General features: G+C 44.1%; 1 protein-coding gene across 7 annotated transcripts in view; it reads left to right on the top strand.

The window, feature by feature from the left end:
• The window catches only part of agrn (agrin), a 233,864-nt gene that overhangs the window by 210,874 nt on the left and 6,644 nt on the right, over positions 1-16,346 (top strand). For 3 of the 7 annotated variants that reach the window (XM_029435257.1, XM_029435262.1, XM_029435261.1), the window contains 10 exons: positions 50-184; positions 2,806-2,896; positions 3,107-3,271; positions 4,043-4,154; positions 6,393-6,404; positions 8,280-8,396; positions 9,450-9,633; positions 10,456-10,543; positions 13,438-13,470; positions 15,319-15,543. In XM_029435257.1, the coding sequence (XP_029291117.1) occupies positions 50-184; positions 2,806-2,896; positions 3,107-3,271; positions 4,043-4,154; positions 6,393-6,404; positions 8,280-8,396; positions 9,450-9,633; positions 10,456-10,543; positions 13,438-13,470; positions 15,319-15,543 (1,162 nt within the window). The remainder of the gene's footprint in view (positions 1-49; positions 185-2,805; positions 2,897-3,106; positions 3,272-4,042; positions 4,155-6,392; positions 6,405-8,279; positions 8,397-9,449; positions 9,634-10,455; positions 10,544-13,437; positions 13,471-15,318; positions 15,544-16,346) is intronic. The other 4 variants (XM_029435260.1, XM_029435263.1, XM_029435259.1 and 1 more) reach the window with 3 other exon arrangements.

Below are 16,346 nucleotides of genomic sequence, written 5' to 3' on the forward strand. Positions count from 1 at the left end.
TGTGTGTGTGTGTGTGTGTGTGTGTGTGTGTGTGTGTGTGTGTGTCTAGGCCCAACTTGTGCTGACGTCCATGATCCATGCGAGCCCGACAGGTGCCATCCATCCTCCCAGTGCCAGGCGCTGCCCGAGGGAGGCTACAAATGCGAGTGTCCCATGGGACGTGAAGGGAGGCACTGCGAGAAAGGTAATCTGACGTAAGACTGTATCCTGCTGTAACTCCATAACTTGATGCCTCACTTGTTCTCTTATCAAGGAGCAGGGGTGTTTTGGTCCGGAGTCAGCTGAGCAGCATACTGTTCAATTTTTGCTTCTTCTTCTCTTTCATTTCTTATCGCTCTGTGATATTGCCATCCAACCTGAATCAAGAAGGGAGATCAAACGGCGAAAGAAGGGGGGGGGGGTGGTTTGATCCTTCAGGCAGGAAGGGGGTGGGATGGGAGGGTTGGTGGGTTGCAGAACTGAGGTGGATGATTGGCCCCGTCGGGCCATTCACCACATCGACTCGGCTATGCTTGTTAGCGGGTAAGCTCCCTCCCTCCGCTCCCTCCTCCGCTCGCTCCCTCCCTCCCTCCCTCCCTCCGCTCCCTCCCTGTCTATCCGCCCACAGGTGTTGTGTTCAAACGTGTTTGTTGCTGTTTAGCTCCACATGGCAGAACCGGGCCGTGGTTGGGGAAAAGACCAGAGCACGGCTCAGATGCTTTTGAAGTTCATCATTAGCATTTTTGGCGGCGTCTTATTCCGAAGTCTCCCCATGCCTTTTCCCTCTCCTGGCTTTGTAGATGTTGTCATGAATGTGTGCAGAAGTTGACTTGTGTAACCGTGAAAGAAAGAGAATATACTATCATGCACATCTAAAACACGCACCCTTCCTTGGGAATTTTGAAACAAACTGATGGGAATAGCCTCCTTCCAAGCCGCGAGTCCCAGTTAGCAGGTGATTCAAATAAATTGAGGTGAACCAAAATCAATGCTGTGTGAGCGAGAGCGTCTCCCATTCCAAAAGGCTATTTTTTTCACTGGAATCAATGAGATGACTAATCGCATCAGTCCTCCCTGCCCGCCGTGATTAATGGGAGCGTCAGTCAGCCAGAGTGTCATCCCCAGACAGGAGCTCTCCGATAAGGCGGCAGCCAGGCGGACGTACCCTCTGAGGGCTGCACTGAGAACAGTTGAAGAGACAGGTAGCTTACAGCCCACTCATCAGAAGCCTGAAGGTGAATTAGTCGTAATATTACGAGTGTGTGCAACGCAGTGTGTGCGCGCACGTTCGTTTGAGCTATGGGTTCCATTTCAAATCTGCCAGGTTTTGTCAGTGCTGCTCGCTGCTGTAATATTCATCATCAAGGACTTTTCTCAAGGGTGTTCCAATACATGGCCTGCTTCCCTTGGTGCTTTTACCCTGTGATAGACCAAACCACTGCAATTTAGTGATGAAAGCAGCATCACTTGGATTTAGCCAATGTTTGAAAAACTAACTGCAGGAAGAAGTTTAAATTTCAACAATGTTTTGCATTCAGCTCCTTAGCTACATTATGCCAGGGACCAGTGTGTGTGTGTGTGTGTGTGTGTGTGTGTGTGTGTGTGTGTGTGTGCGTGCATGTGTGTCTGATTCACACTGCAACTCTGTTGAAGAGTTGATTGATTGGGGGGCGGCACCATGAGCTTTGATTGCAGCTACAACATTTTTAATGGGTAAAATGTGCATTTTAGCTGCTTCGTTATTGCCTTGCCTAATTTTATATTGTTTTGATGGGTTTTATTGCAAGTACTAATTAGGCAGCATTACTCAAATCTAAACAAAATTACCTCAGAGCTTACTGTGAGCAGTCGATGCAACAGCTCCCTAAGTATCGCTTTCCAGGCTTTTATCTGTGCTGCGTTTTCAGCAAAGGATAAGTCTGGAAAGTTCAACTTGACCAACTTTTCATGGTCGTCACGCTCGACTCCTCGTATGCCATGTGGGTTTTCCTGGTCACTCAACTTGTTCCAATGTCTGGACTTGTGGTGACTTATTGATCGCGGCGCTTTCATTTTGAACACAGGGTGAGAAAGAGAAAAACCCTCCAAACTCTATAAGAAACTACATCCTGAGCAGCTCTTTTACTTTAATAGAGTTCAGTTAAGTGCGTGAATCCTAGACCATTTTTCTCACTCCTGCATGGTGCGTGCCATCATCATTAGCAGTCTTCTGCACAATATCTAATTAGCTTTCTCATCTCCGTCTGCCTTCCCCATCCTGACTCGACTCAGCTAATCCCAGCCAATTACCAATAAAAGCTTTCTTGCCGGTTACGTATATGTGTGTTGGTGTGTGTGCGTGTCTGTGTACGTGAGCGTCACATGCCTCCGAATGATGGTATTTTTCTACCATAAACACAAACCCCCGGGTGACACTTGAATGATTTTTAATGTCAGGCCACTTGTTAGAAGGATGGCACGGTGCCTGTCCTGATCACAGCAGAAAGCCAGACATAGAGCCATCGCAAAGACGTGCATTTGTAAAAAAGGCCTGCCAAAATACAATGACTGCATTATATCATGGGTCCCAGCTTTGGTGTTAAACTCTACATGTCTCCTAAGGTTCTTTGTAACACTGTGGCGGGCTGTGTAATCAGTCTGGCATAAGGTTTTTTCTTTTTTTCTGTCAAGAGAAAGTCTTAATCCCAAAGGCTATGAAAACACAAATCCATCTCTTTCCATAATGCTGACAGGTCCCTAAAAGATGTACTGACTATCGCTGAATTTCAATTCTGTCAGCAACAAAAACGGGACCTGAGGATGAATATAGTCTCTTTGTTTTTCCAGTGGCTGAGAAGAGAGGGGCTTACATGCCTCTATTCAATGGAGACTCTTACCTGGAGCTGAAGGGGCTCCATCTCTACAGGCATGATCTGCGGTAAGTCCTGTGTCGCTGCATGGAATACACTGCCTTAACTGAAGTGACAATAGGCCTAAGCACGTATAATATATAGTATCTCTACCTAATGTCAGAACAAAGTACCAGTGCACTAAAAACAAGCGTCTTTTGTTTAAGTCTCGGGTACGTATTAGTGCATCTTGGACTCGTGCCTGTGTTAACCGGCTTCTTCTTGTGTTGTTTCTACAGTCAAAAGGTCAGCCTGACGGTGATACTCATGGCCAACGACTCCAACGGTTTGATCTTCTACAACGGCCAAAAATCGGACGGAAAAGGAGACTTCATCTCTCTCTCCCTCAATGAGGGCGTCCTGGAGTTCCGCTACGACCTGGGGAAGGGACCCGCCACCATCAGGTCAGCATCACCTGAGAGTCTTTAAGGTTAAGGTTTAACTTACCCAACTTGGTAAAATGAATATAAAACAGGAATATGGAATAGATTTTGTTTCCTAATATTATTTATTAATATAGAAGCCCTGAGAGGAATCCATTGCCTTATTCTGATTAAAAAAAAGAATTCTCTCCTGTGTTTATGACTTTTTGTTTGTTGTTTAATACTCATTTTGGCCACAAGAGGCAGAAGTGCACCACTACCCTATGTTCTATGTAGGACTAAAAACACTCATGTTTTTTGTGACAGTAATGTTACACGACTTCCTTACACACAATATATGTACCTGAAAATATAACTCACCTGGAAGAAAACATGAATGTTTTTGTCGTAGTTAGAACTTGAGGTAGTGGTGCACTTCAGCCTCTTGTGAGCAAAATGAGTATCACAGAAATAAAAACACCTGCCAAAACCTTTTGTCCTGTTAGAAAAGAATGAAGGAACTTAGAAAGTTCATCCTTTTTAACCTGTTCTTAAGTCATAAACACAGGAGAGAAGACAATTTAGATCAGTCTTGGAAAATTGATTAAAGGGAATGTTTTATTCTCACCTGCCTCTCAGGGCTTATGTACTATAAGTACAAGACGTGATTTTTTGTTTCGCTATAATCCTATAAAATGAGACGTGAACATGCTACATGTTAAAAGACATACTGAGCACAGCGATGTGTTTTTAATGAGCCTGTGTTTCCTAATAGATGACTCACCAGGTTGTCTGTCTGTGTGTGTAATTCAGGAGTAAAGAACCAATACAGCTGAACGTGTGGAACACCATCAACCTGGAGCGCTCCAACCGCAAAGGAGAGATCGAGGTGAACAAGAAGGACTCCGTCCGAGGAGAGGCACCGGTAAGGAAGAGCAAGCTAACCAGCTCCTGCTAACGGTGATGTGATGGGCCTGTTCTGTGCTTAGCCTTGCTTGTGCTATATAAACTGTATTTGTCTGATCATCTGCGTGATCTTATCACGTCATCGCCACAACCTCGGGGCTACTTTTTTTTTTACTTGCCACTTAAGGCCCAGTTGAATCAGCAAACATTCCCCTTTAGGCCGGTTAGACAAGCTGTCGCCATTTTGAAAGTCCTGGAATTCCACTTCCAAGAAACGTCTCTGCTTTTTCAGCTTGCTGACGTACTGGAGATAAAACTTGGTGTTGCATACAGAAAGCAAAAAGCAGCTTTTACTGCTGGTATACAGTCAATTTTATAAATCCAGCCTTTGAGGTGGTGTCTGGGGAGGCGGAGGCAGATAAAGGAGATACAGTAGCAGCAGCGAGGAGAGCGTAATGAAACTCTTCAACCCTGCGTCTAGACCAATAAAGCAGGTACATGCTTCCAAATGAAGGCGATCTAATAGTTTGATAAGCCTGTAAGTCATCCAATTATATTAAGCGCTGTAATTTGTGATTATGAACATGCACTCTGTCAACTCATCTTCCTTTAAGACGCAACACTCTCCTCGCCCTCTTTTTTTCTCTCACACTGCTCTGTCCTTCCCCCGACTGCCTCCCATCGTCCGTATGGTAATTATGTTTTACTCCAGCAACAGAGGCAGAAAATCTTATTACAGGAGGAGAGCAAGGCAAAGATGGGGGTTGGAGGGGTGGGGGTGTGGGGTTGTGGGGTTTTGAAGGTACGCAAGGGATGAGCTGAGACTAGTTATGGAGCTCAATGCAATGCTAATTCTCTCCTACTCCTGCTTTAAAAACTAGGAAGGGGTTATAGTACACTTTGCTCAGAGAGGCAATATTATATCAAAGGTGGTCACACACATGTATGGATACATATTGCATGCTGGGAGTGTTCATCATATCAAAGACGGCTCAGCTGCCAGCATGATGAAGTACATACTTTCAAAGGCACATAGGTACACACAGGAGATATAAAAATCAACTGCACGTCTCGTTCAATGGCAGCAGTCTGTAAATGAGGCTGGGTGGAGAAGTGGCACCACTCACAGTCTCTCATCCACAACGGTTTTTTTTCATCTTTTCTTAATGGCACCATCTGCTTCTTGCGCGGCCTTCTTCGACCTGCTGTCTTGTTTGTATTCACTCTCTTAAGCAGTGGTGGAAGAAGTACTCAGATCATTTACTTAAGTAAAAGTACTAATCCACTACAAGTCAATTCTGATACTTACTTCAGTGAACGTTTGAAAGTATAACCAGCTAAATGTACTTACAGTATCAAAAGTAAAAGTATTCATTGTGAAGTAAAACTATTATGTATGACGTTTTTGGATACATATTACTGCTGCATTATGTTACATTTTAGTGCTGGAGATGTTTATGGTTGTTCTCATTTTAATCTACAGCAATGCATCATATTCTACAAGATCATAATCCTTCCTGTGAGAACCTTGTATCTCTAAAAAGTCAACTTTTTATGATCTCAGAAAAACTGCCCTGTTTCCAGCTTTGTGACGCTGCATCTTCCAGCTGATCCAAGAGGGTTTTTAAATAGTTTATTTAGCTTAAGAAGTAGGACATAACGCTTAAAGGAACACTTGTTTACACAGTTTATCACAAATGTTAAAAATCAACACATCTGGAGATACAAGGTTTTTACTGGAGAGGGAGGGAAACTGTAATCTGAGTAAATGAGTACATTATTTCCCTCTGAGATGTAGACGAGTACAAGTATAAAGTTGCATGAAATGAAAATACTCCAGTAAAGTACACGTACCCCAAATGTGTACTCAAGTACAGTACTTGAGTAAAAGTACTTATAAATTCCACCACTGCTCTCACAGTAAGTGTAAAGTCACACATGCACAGCGTTGTGTGCGTGTGCGTGGTGCATGTGCAAAGGGTTCTTCACATTTCTTATATTCTTATTTAATCTCACTTGTGTGTGCTACACTGCAGCTATGTGTGTTATTCTTACAGATGTGTGTGTGTGTGTGTGTGTGTGTGTGTGTGTACTTGAGAGTATATGTGAGTGTGTGTGTGTGTTTTGTGAGCTTGAACACTTGCCAGCTCTAGCTCTGCATGCCTTCTCTGTGCACAGACACCTACTAGTCTTCCCCTAATAACTCTCTTCCTCCCTATTTTCTTTCCTTCTCTATGATGTGCTGTCTGGAAATAAGAAATCACGCAAGGTAATGAGACAAGTCCCAGTCACACCTTCGCCCATGTTTCATTTGAATCCTTCACTATGTCCTCTCACCCCCCATCTCTCCATGTAACTAAAAGCACCGCGAGAAAAAAAGAAAAGGTACTTCTGCAGAGCTTCGAGCAGCTTTAAAAGTGCCAGTTCTGTGGAAAAACTTTGCCATTTCATAAGCCCATACACACACACACACACACAGACACACACACACACACACACACAGCGCTGAAGTAGAGATGCTCTTAAAGAACGTGGTTTGGCTTTCACCTCAGCCCATCTGCTGTGAGATGGAACGGGGGTGAGAATGTGGGAGGGAAGAAGGAAAGAAGAAGACAGTCATCTTTGTGACGGCCGTTGTTTTTAGCAACAAAGAAACGTCTTCATTAGTGTGGCGTAGGCGGCGATATCACGCCAGTGCAGCGTGGCTGTCGGAAAGTGAGAGCAAAGACAGGGGAAGGCGAGCGAAGGGGAGGAAATAGACCGCAGGAGACGGTGAGATGCCAAGCCGAGCCGAGCTGTTCTTTTGTCATCTGCTCGCACTTCTTCTGCAAACAGGAACAATCCTCCATAATAATCATTAAGTCCCTCGCTCGCTCGCCCATAACAACACAAACACCACTCACTGAACATCACCGAGCCAGAATCCCTCCATACAACCAGCGGTCCGTCCTCTCTCACCAGGTGCAGGTGATTACCTGCGTGAGACAAAACACAATGCACCATTTCATTGCATGAAATCTCACTTTAGAGTCGTAGAGTCGGGCGACCGTGGCTCAGGAGGTAGAGCGGGTCTTCCTTTTTTAATCACGGCGATGGCCTCAATCTGCTCCCAATGGGCAGGCAAGCTGCTTTGCATTGGTGTAGGAATGTGTGTGTGAATGTTTGAGAGGCAAATCGTCAAGTGATTTGTCCGTTAAAAAGAAGCAGGTTTGGGCAAGGTCCCCTCTCTGTTGGAAGCAGCTCATGCTGGAGTGGCACAGCCCCGGGCCAAGCACCGCTGCCTCCTGCACTCCAAATCCCATCCTAAATAAAAGGCGAGTCGGTGCCAGCTCGCCATCACAAAGCCTGTTTATTTGGCCCCCTCCATTATTTTTCCAGCAATTAACTCCACTTTACCCCTCTGGCAATTACTGCTCTTCATAAAGTAAAGATCATTAATTCCTTCCTTGTGAAGTGGGCCGGCTTTACCCGTGCAAAAGAAACAAGCGGCACCTTGCTAATGCAAAGCAAGTGTCCCAAAGGTTTGGTGGAAAGAATCGAATTTCATAGACCGTCTTCGCCGCAAATTAATTGCAATTGATGTGTCTCCACGCTCAACTATTTGAAAGGTTGGTGCTTCTGATCAGCCATTCATTAGAGATGTTTGTAAAGAACCATCCATATCTCAAGTCCAGCCTGCTCCTGATTTCCCTTTGTAGTCTCTTTTCATGTCTGACAGATAGAGGATAATTGACCACTCTCTCTGAGAGAGACGTAGAAATCAAGCATGTGTTAACGTTTCAAGTGTATTGACGTGGAATGAAGGCGAGCCCGCTACAATATGAATAACTCCTTCTTTTTTCTTCTCTTTTTATGGGACAATCTATATCAGTGTGACATATCTGCAAATGTGGTTTATTAATCTCACTCTTTATATCTCGACTAAAAGGATACAACTTATTTCATGCTCCCTGGACACAAACATAACTCCCCTCACGAAAGTAAAACCATAAACCATTATGTCCTTTATAAAAACCCCTGAGAGAAATTGGGAGATGGGGTACGGAAAAGATTTAATTAGGCGTTTTTAAAGTTATATGTGGAGCTTTTTTTCAGGTCTGCTCAGCTCTAGCTCACCATACCTCTTTGTGTCCTGTCTCATCAGAACCTGCACGTAGATCTTAACCTGAAAGAGTCTCTTTTTGTTGGCGGAGCTCCCGATTACAGCCGACTAGCGAGAGTCGCTGCACTCACGGAGGGCTTCAAGGGAACAATCCAAAAGGTAAATGTTTACAAGCTTTCATGTCATTAGCTCTGCTTGTGGATTCTACTGATGTATGTATGTTATTTTAATGACTTGGGTCCCTTGTGCCCTCAGTAGCAGTGCATAGCTGTCCAGCTGTCATACTACAGACCCCTGTATTAGTTATTTCCCATTAAAAGCTCACAATGTGACGGGCAGTGGCTCTGCTCATTTGGATTAGCATGAACTAATAATAGAATTCTCATTTTGAAGTCCCTCCCTTTCACTATTCTCAGATCTTTCTCTGACAGCCTTCCCGGTTTTTTTCCCTCCGCTTTCCAGCAAAAAGCTCATCTCTGAGTGCCAAAAATAACCCAGTAGAACAAAGGCAGGATGTTACTGTTTGTGCAAACTTGTCATTAGTTCTCCTCTGCAAACTTTCCCGTGACAGTTTCAAGAAAATCAAACGCAAAATGTGCTGTTTGTCTTACTCTGCCTGTAGGGAATTGTTAATTATGAGCAAGACGGTATGTATTCTCAGTTTGATGTGCTGTTTAACGCGCGTGTTGTCATTTCTGAGACACTTTACCTGTGTGCTAACAGTTCATGTTTAGTGGAAGAACATGGAGAAGAATCTATAGTATCCCTGTACGTTTGTTCTTAGGAAGTGTCGTGATAATTAGGTGTAAAGGGATAGTTCGGATTGTTTTATGCTGGTTGTATGAGGTACATAAAGGTATCTATAGTCAGTGTAGAGGAGGCGGTTGACACACACAAGTACCTTCTGTAGAGGGTGGCAACAGCAAAACATATTTTCGCCACCTAAAAAAGGCCTACCTAAAAGAATCAATATCACTTCAAGTGTACGCTTTATTTAGAATATTTTCACATCTTTATGTTGCCATCCCTTTCTGAAGGAAAACTGAAAAGATGATGTGATATCCCAGCTTTTAGCCACTGGCATTGGTCAAACATGTCCAATGTGTCAAAAGCATTTTCACAGAGTTGTACTAATCCTGACTAGTAAAGCTGACCTTTTGTGTGTAAAAACTCTTCGGAGTGCCCCTTTAACCCTGTGTTTCCTGCTCCCAGATCATTCTGATGGGCACCCCCATCCTCACCGAGGAGAACGCCCTGCGCTCCAGTAACATAGCCATGTTCCAGCACCACCCGTGTTCCCAGGAGCCCTGCCAAAACGGCGGCCGCTGCAACCCCATGCTGGACGCCTACGAGTGCATTTGCCTGAGTGGTTTCTCAGGGGGACGCTGTCAGAACAGTGAGTATCTCTGGCAAACATTATCGTCTATCCTTACAGCCATATCACATTTATCTTAATCCCACTTTAAGTCAAAGAGCCACAGACGATGTTAAACACATCTGCCAAATATATTTGTCGGAATCGGCATGATTGGTCTACGTACAAACCAACGACTAGCAATACTTGCTGGCTCGAGATCACCTTCTCATGGCAGTTTGAAATTGCAGTGATGTAACAGTACAAATTGTTCTATTTCCTCATCCAACATGATTTGGTTTCACTCTTAAAGGCAGTATGTTGGCTGCTTGTAAAACGTAGTATGAAATCAGCGCTACTTTCTGGCTTGTTCTTGGCTCGCCTCAATAAAAGTTGAACTGCTAGTCTCGTTTTATTTTCTGCTTATAAGACCTTTGTTTCCATAGAGTTCTTTCTAGGCAGTACTTATTATGTCCATATTAGACATGTGATGACTCTTTTATTTAGGGGGTTGTTATGGATTGATTTCAAACCAATGAAAATGATGAAATGTGTGGATTGAATATTCATGAAATGCTCTTTTCAGGAGTTGCACATCCCTTTCATCATCTTCATGTCACACATTTACTCACTCTGGCCCGATCTGTCTTACATACTCACTCACTGCCTTCGCCATTAACCTTGTGCGTGTGGCCGGTTGTCCCTTTCACGTTAATTAAAGCTAAACCCCCCCCCCCCCCCCCTTCTCATTTCCTCACACTCCATTGCCTTCGTCTCTAATAACTGAACCCTCGGTGTTATTGATTGATGTGATCTCATCCTCTGAACAATTCTCTTCCACCCCCGCCCCCTCCCACTTCACAGCCATCTACGAGAAGTCTGCCGGAGAGACCGAGGCCATTGCCTTTGACGGACGGACGTTCATCGAGTACCACAACGCTGTTACGAAGAGGTAAGGGAGAGGGCAAGGGGAACATCCTCATCTATCCAGCTTCCTCCAACATCTCCACTGTAATAGCTATTAGCCAAATAACCCCTGTATCTATCCATCTCCTCCCTTGGTAAGCTGCGACGACAGCGTTGCTGATATCATCTGCAATAAAAAGGCTTCAGGGTGAACTAGGCGCTTGGCTAATAGCTCATCCCCCCCCGTCCATGGCAGTCTTGCTCCGCTTATGACAGGATTTCACTAATTAGCGAGACGGTTAACAATCACAGTGATGCCCTGAGCGCGCTCTGTGGTCTCCCGCTGTCTCCTGGACAACAAGCACACATGCATGATTAAACCTTTTATTCTGTTTCCAATGTGTGTATAAGTTTTTCTCCGTGAAACTATCATCCAAAGACATTTCGCCTGCAATTTTGAACACCTTGTAAAGGGAATAAGCTGACGACGTAACTGTAAAACTGTTTTTGGAGCAGGTGTAAAAAAAAAAAAACAAGGTTGGCAAGAGTTCGCCTCCAGGTTTGCATAAACAAAAATGTTTATGTGAAGACATCAAGCATACGGCTCTGTATCTACGTCTCACAGCTCTTCACACAAACACTCAGGTGTGAAAACCGCGCCACAGCCTGCAGATCATCACTCTCCCATGGAGACGCATGACTCACGCCCACTCTCAAACATCAAACACCTGGCTGGAGAACTCTGTGGGATATATGTGTGTGTGTGTCCTTATTTGTATCTTTGCTGTTTGTCCTCAATCTCAGCGTTCCGGTTGTGTGACCTTTGTCCTGTCCTTCAGTCTGACCTCACTTGTCCTTGTCCACACACACGTGTTGTCTCATATAAATGTCCTTCACTGTCTCCCCTGTTTCACTCAAGCCAACTGACCAATGAGATCCCAGAGTAAGTAGACTTTATGACTGGGTATTTGCCCAGCTTCAAATCAAGCCCAACTAACAACAACCCAAAAAAGAAAAAGACATTTTTTGATAGTTAACCCACTTGAAGAGATTAAAGCACATTCCGTTTCCAGTCATAATTTCCCACACAGAAATCATCTTCACCGTTAGTCAGATTTCACATTCAAGCTCCATATCCATGATTTAATTTGACAGATTCCTTTATTTTAAATACATTCTGCAGCGTCATTAGCGTCTTCTTTTCCCAGTGCAAAAGGAAGCATGAATGTGTGCATGATAAGCATTGTGCTCAACCCTTCAGAGAAAATGAATTGCTGTACTAAGAATGTGCAATATTGTATGCATGGTTGTAACTCGTCCCTAAACAAAATGAATTGCCTTTATGCTGAATCTGATGTGTGGGAAATGAACGAGGCCCCTTGAAAACTGCAGGTGGAGGATATACTTAACACTCCTTAACCTAGTTTCTGGTGCCTGTAGAGTTTCTGCTTGGGAAAGCCCTCGGTCATGACTTCGTTATTAAGGGTTTTTCTTACAGCTCATTAGCTCGGTAAGTAATCTCCTTTTTAAAAAATCCCACAAAGCGACGAGGCAGAATTCAGCTCAAATTAAGCCGACTGGATTCAGCTCAGAGTCCCAACCCATGCCAAGGCTTCTGTCAACTCGTTTTTTTGCCAGATCTCTAACTGCAATTGTGAATAATTACGAGTCAGGCCGTACAGCGAGGCAGTGACATGTTAATCACAGATTTGTCTCCCTTGTAAATTAAGACCTCCAATTGAGATCTTTGTTCACTGTGTAGCCACGGGCATCCATCTCACTTAGCAGGAGGGGACAGTGGTCCTTGGAGCCAGACTGTCAAAAGTTTAATGGATGTCACATTTACTAAGAGCCACAATGAGGGTGAACCTAAGCAAACCAGGGGCCTGACGCAAGCACTCTCAACGCGTGCCGATCAATTCATGATTTTACTTTTGTAAAGGAAATGAAAACATTTCTCGAGGGGCCATTAAGAGCTGCGTGAGGCCAAAATGTCAAACGCTCACCTCGGGTTAATACTGCTGTTACTATTTACAGCAGCCTTTGAACGCTCCTCCTTCACCTCTCAGCCCATATCTGAAAGCTCAGGTCGATTTTCTCAAGCCCCATTATTTTTCCGGACAAATCATACCTGGCCATGACTCTCAACTGATATGGCGCTTGACCCCATTTTTTGACAATTGCCCAATTTTTCTCATTCACGGCTTCCATCTCGAGACAGAAGGTAATTGCCGCTGCGCCATAAATATAAAGAAGTTGCTCAATAATTTGACGCTGACTTTAAGTAGCCTTTATACCTGTGTGAACACTGACCATAAGAGTGTACTTAAAGGGGACATATGATTAAAATCTCCCTTTTTCAGTACTTGTGCACATCGTTTGGGTATCTGGAGTGCCTAGCAACCCACCAACGGCTTGGAACTACCGTTGCAATTATTCAGAGCTAAAAAACAAATGGAGCATTTCAGACAGAGGGTGAATACAAGTATATTCAGACAGACAGTGTGAAAATGTTTTTTCAACATTAAAGCATGTACCTATGTTTTAGTATCTACAAGTGTGTACCTGAAGATGAGCATATGTAACCTTTAAAAAATGCTTCATCCCAGGGCATTTTGGTGCATTAGTTCTCCATCTTGATCCGACTAGTTCCCTTGAGAACATCCTTTTACGGTTGTGTAGTGATCAGGGCTAAGCTGCACCCTTCAAATGATCACACAACAGTTGTTATCGACTGTTGACTTGGTCGATACTGTAGTAGAGCGAATAAGTTATGCTTTTTTGCAGCTCCAGGTCTAAATTAGACCTATGTGAGTCACCCAGTGGGCTCACAACATGCTTCCTTCCTTCCTTCCTTCCTTCCTTCCTTCCTTCCTTCTTTCCTTCTGGCCTCTTGCGCTTACACTGCATGCCGTTGACTTTCTCCCCTGCTCCCTTAAGTCCCGAGTCTCTGGAGAACCCATCTGACCAGAGGTGAGTCTCTCAAAAAGCTTTTAGACTTTGTCCACTCGCCTCTCGCCTCCTCATCCTCTCCTCCTCTACAGACAACCCCTCCCTGACCTCTCACAGGGCTAAACCCTCCTCCGCAGAGACAGCATTGTTCCCATTATTGAGATAGAGTTACCAATACGAATCACAAAGAGCCTCAATTAATTCTGAAGTTCAGAGCTCTGATAAGGGGCACAAAACCAGCCAGCCCCTTCGCAGTAGCTGTCCTCCCAGATGGCTATTTATTATTCTAACCACTACTGCCACCTAGAGTTGAAATGCAGGACAGCACTCTGGAAAGCCTTTCTGAGAATTTGAATATATATAAGAGGTAGATAAAAATCTCTCTATTTACAAAAAGAAGCAGCAACACAGCAGCAATCTGTGAAGTCAGTGGTGTATATGAGATTTAGAATACTGCGCGGCGGCGTTGTTTTTTATTCATGATATATTCAGCACTTTTAATAACCTTGACCTTATCACTGACACGCTGCTCCGATGGAGATTTATTGGGCCCTGTAAGCTCTTTGAGGGTTTGCCAGGAGAGGGTTCACTGAGCTGTATTTGTGTTTTTTCTTTTCTCTCTCTGGAGAAAAGAAAAAGATTCTCTTGAATCATACTGTTTTTGTTCCTGTTTACCTCAGCGGTTTTGGTTAATCAAGGGGGTCAAAGTTTCCAACCTAAGCATTGATTCGTTCCCCGCTGCTGCTGCTGAGGTGAAGCAGCATTACTGCAGCTGTCTGAGTCGCCTTACCTTAGGCCAGCAGTTAATAAACTCCAAAGTCACATATCATCCCCAACACTCTTTATATTTTTGCTCACTAATGAAAAGAAAATGAGGGAATACTCCTACAGTGTAAGGAGAAGTTGCCATACTCAGTTTCTCTTTATCCCCTCCCATTTCCTGTCCTGTTTGTACTCCCATGAGCCTCTTTGTTTGCTATGCTTGCTCCTTTGTCTTGTTGTCTGTCTTGTCTGATCCTTGTCTCCAGCTCTGTGCCGCTCTTGTTTTTTTTTTTTAAATCCACGTGTCATTGGTTCTTTGTCGTACGTGTCCTCACCTTGTCTTTGTCTTTGTGTTTGAATACCCTTTGAAAAAGGTGGATGTAGATCCATTTGGCAGATGTGCAGACAATTGCACACTTGTTGATTGAAGACATGCACACACACAATTGCACACAGACACACAAATTGAAGGTATGATTCTCTGGATGTCGACTAGATATCTCTGCAGGACTCACCGAGACCAGAGGGACTTTGTAAGTGTGTTTGTATGCAGGAATGGATGTGTGAGGGCGTGCGCACACATACCGTAGAGGCATATCGGCGTGTGTGTTTTCCTCACACACCGGTGACAGTGACGTACAGTGTCTCTTACGGATATGTGGAAGTCGCCAAGTCTCTGCCTCCAAATCACCCCCGCAGCTCGTAGCAGTCGAGGGACTGGAGATCAAACAGCTGCCTTAACAGCACAGAACATTCACACGCATACACACAGAGCAACACAGGAAGCACTGAGCAGCAATGCAGTACGGGCTCAGTAGGAAAGCTAATAGCAAAACAGCCCCCTGCTACTCCTAAACTCAGTCTGCATCCTTAAAAATCACGGCAGCTCTGTTAGGCTGCAGAGAAAGAGCTGCTAAGCTCACAGAACCATATGTCATTGAATGATGGGTAATGTAGCCTCAAGATAACATCAGAGATCCCTTGCTTCACATATGCAACTACACATGACACGAGCACCAAGCGAGCTGTGTCAGGCACACCAAAGATTAGGCCTCTTTTTGATGAATCGGACCAAAAAGCTAACTGATGTTTTTTCTGTTCTCCTAGCGAGAAGGCTCTGCTGGTGAACAAATTTGAGCTGAGCATCCGGACGGAGTCGACCCAGGGCCTGGTGCTGTGGAGCGGGAAGGGCGTGGAGCGCTCTGACTACATCGCCCTGGCCATCGTGGACGGACACGTCCAGATGACATACGACTTGGGCTCCAAGCCTGTGGTGCTACGCTCCTCGGTGCGCGTCGACACCAACCGCTGGATACGCATCAAGGCCAGCAGGTAAGACGGGAGATGGCAGGTAGCCGGGGATCAGTAAAAGCCTAATCCATATTGTATCTGTGTTGCTGCAGACTGTGTGATGTCGTGCATGATTTCTATGCTACACAGTGATCCCCTGCACTGAGATGCCTCTGATTAGTTTCACATTAGGGTTATTTTCATGCCCGGTCATGCATGAGTATGACGCATTGAGCATCAAATTGCTTAGACACATTAATGAATGTTCAAATGGAAGAACATGCGGCAACATCCCAACACATTTTGGCACATTATCGGAAATGTATCCAGGAAATAAATGAATAAAATATGTACAACAGTATTTATAGTACCGCATACACTGTATACTTACAGTATACTCATTACATACATTGATCCTTTTGGAAGACTTAATATATGCAATATGCAAGCACAGAATCAGCTGAAATAATGAAGGTCTTAAAAACTACATTTCCTCTTCTTTTTTCAAGACAGTTCCTCAATATCATGCTCTTACCGTGTGATTTAACAATGCGCTTTATTAGTGTATATTCCCATCAAAATGACAATTTATCAAATGACCATTGGTTGATGTTAATTCCGTTTTGTAAACAATGTATACATCTCTACCTATAGCATTAATGAGCAACAATAGCACAGGTCTTAGTTTAGTACATGGATACTCATTCCAGATGTAGAGAAAAAGCAAATAGTTTTTGCCACACAGTGATGACATCACATTAATGGATTCCTTCATTAGAAACAAATTAACTGCCTGAACTTTGAAGCGACCCACTTAACACCTTCCACGGGATCTCTGCTTTATC

This window comes from Cottoperca gobio, chromosome 7 (assembly GCF_900634415.1).
Source record: "Cottoperca gobio chromosome 7, fCotGob3.1, whole genome shotgun sequence".
NCBI lineage: Eukaryota > Metazoa > Chordata > Actinopteri > Perciformes > Bovichtidae > Cottoperca > Cottoperca gobio.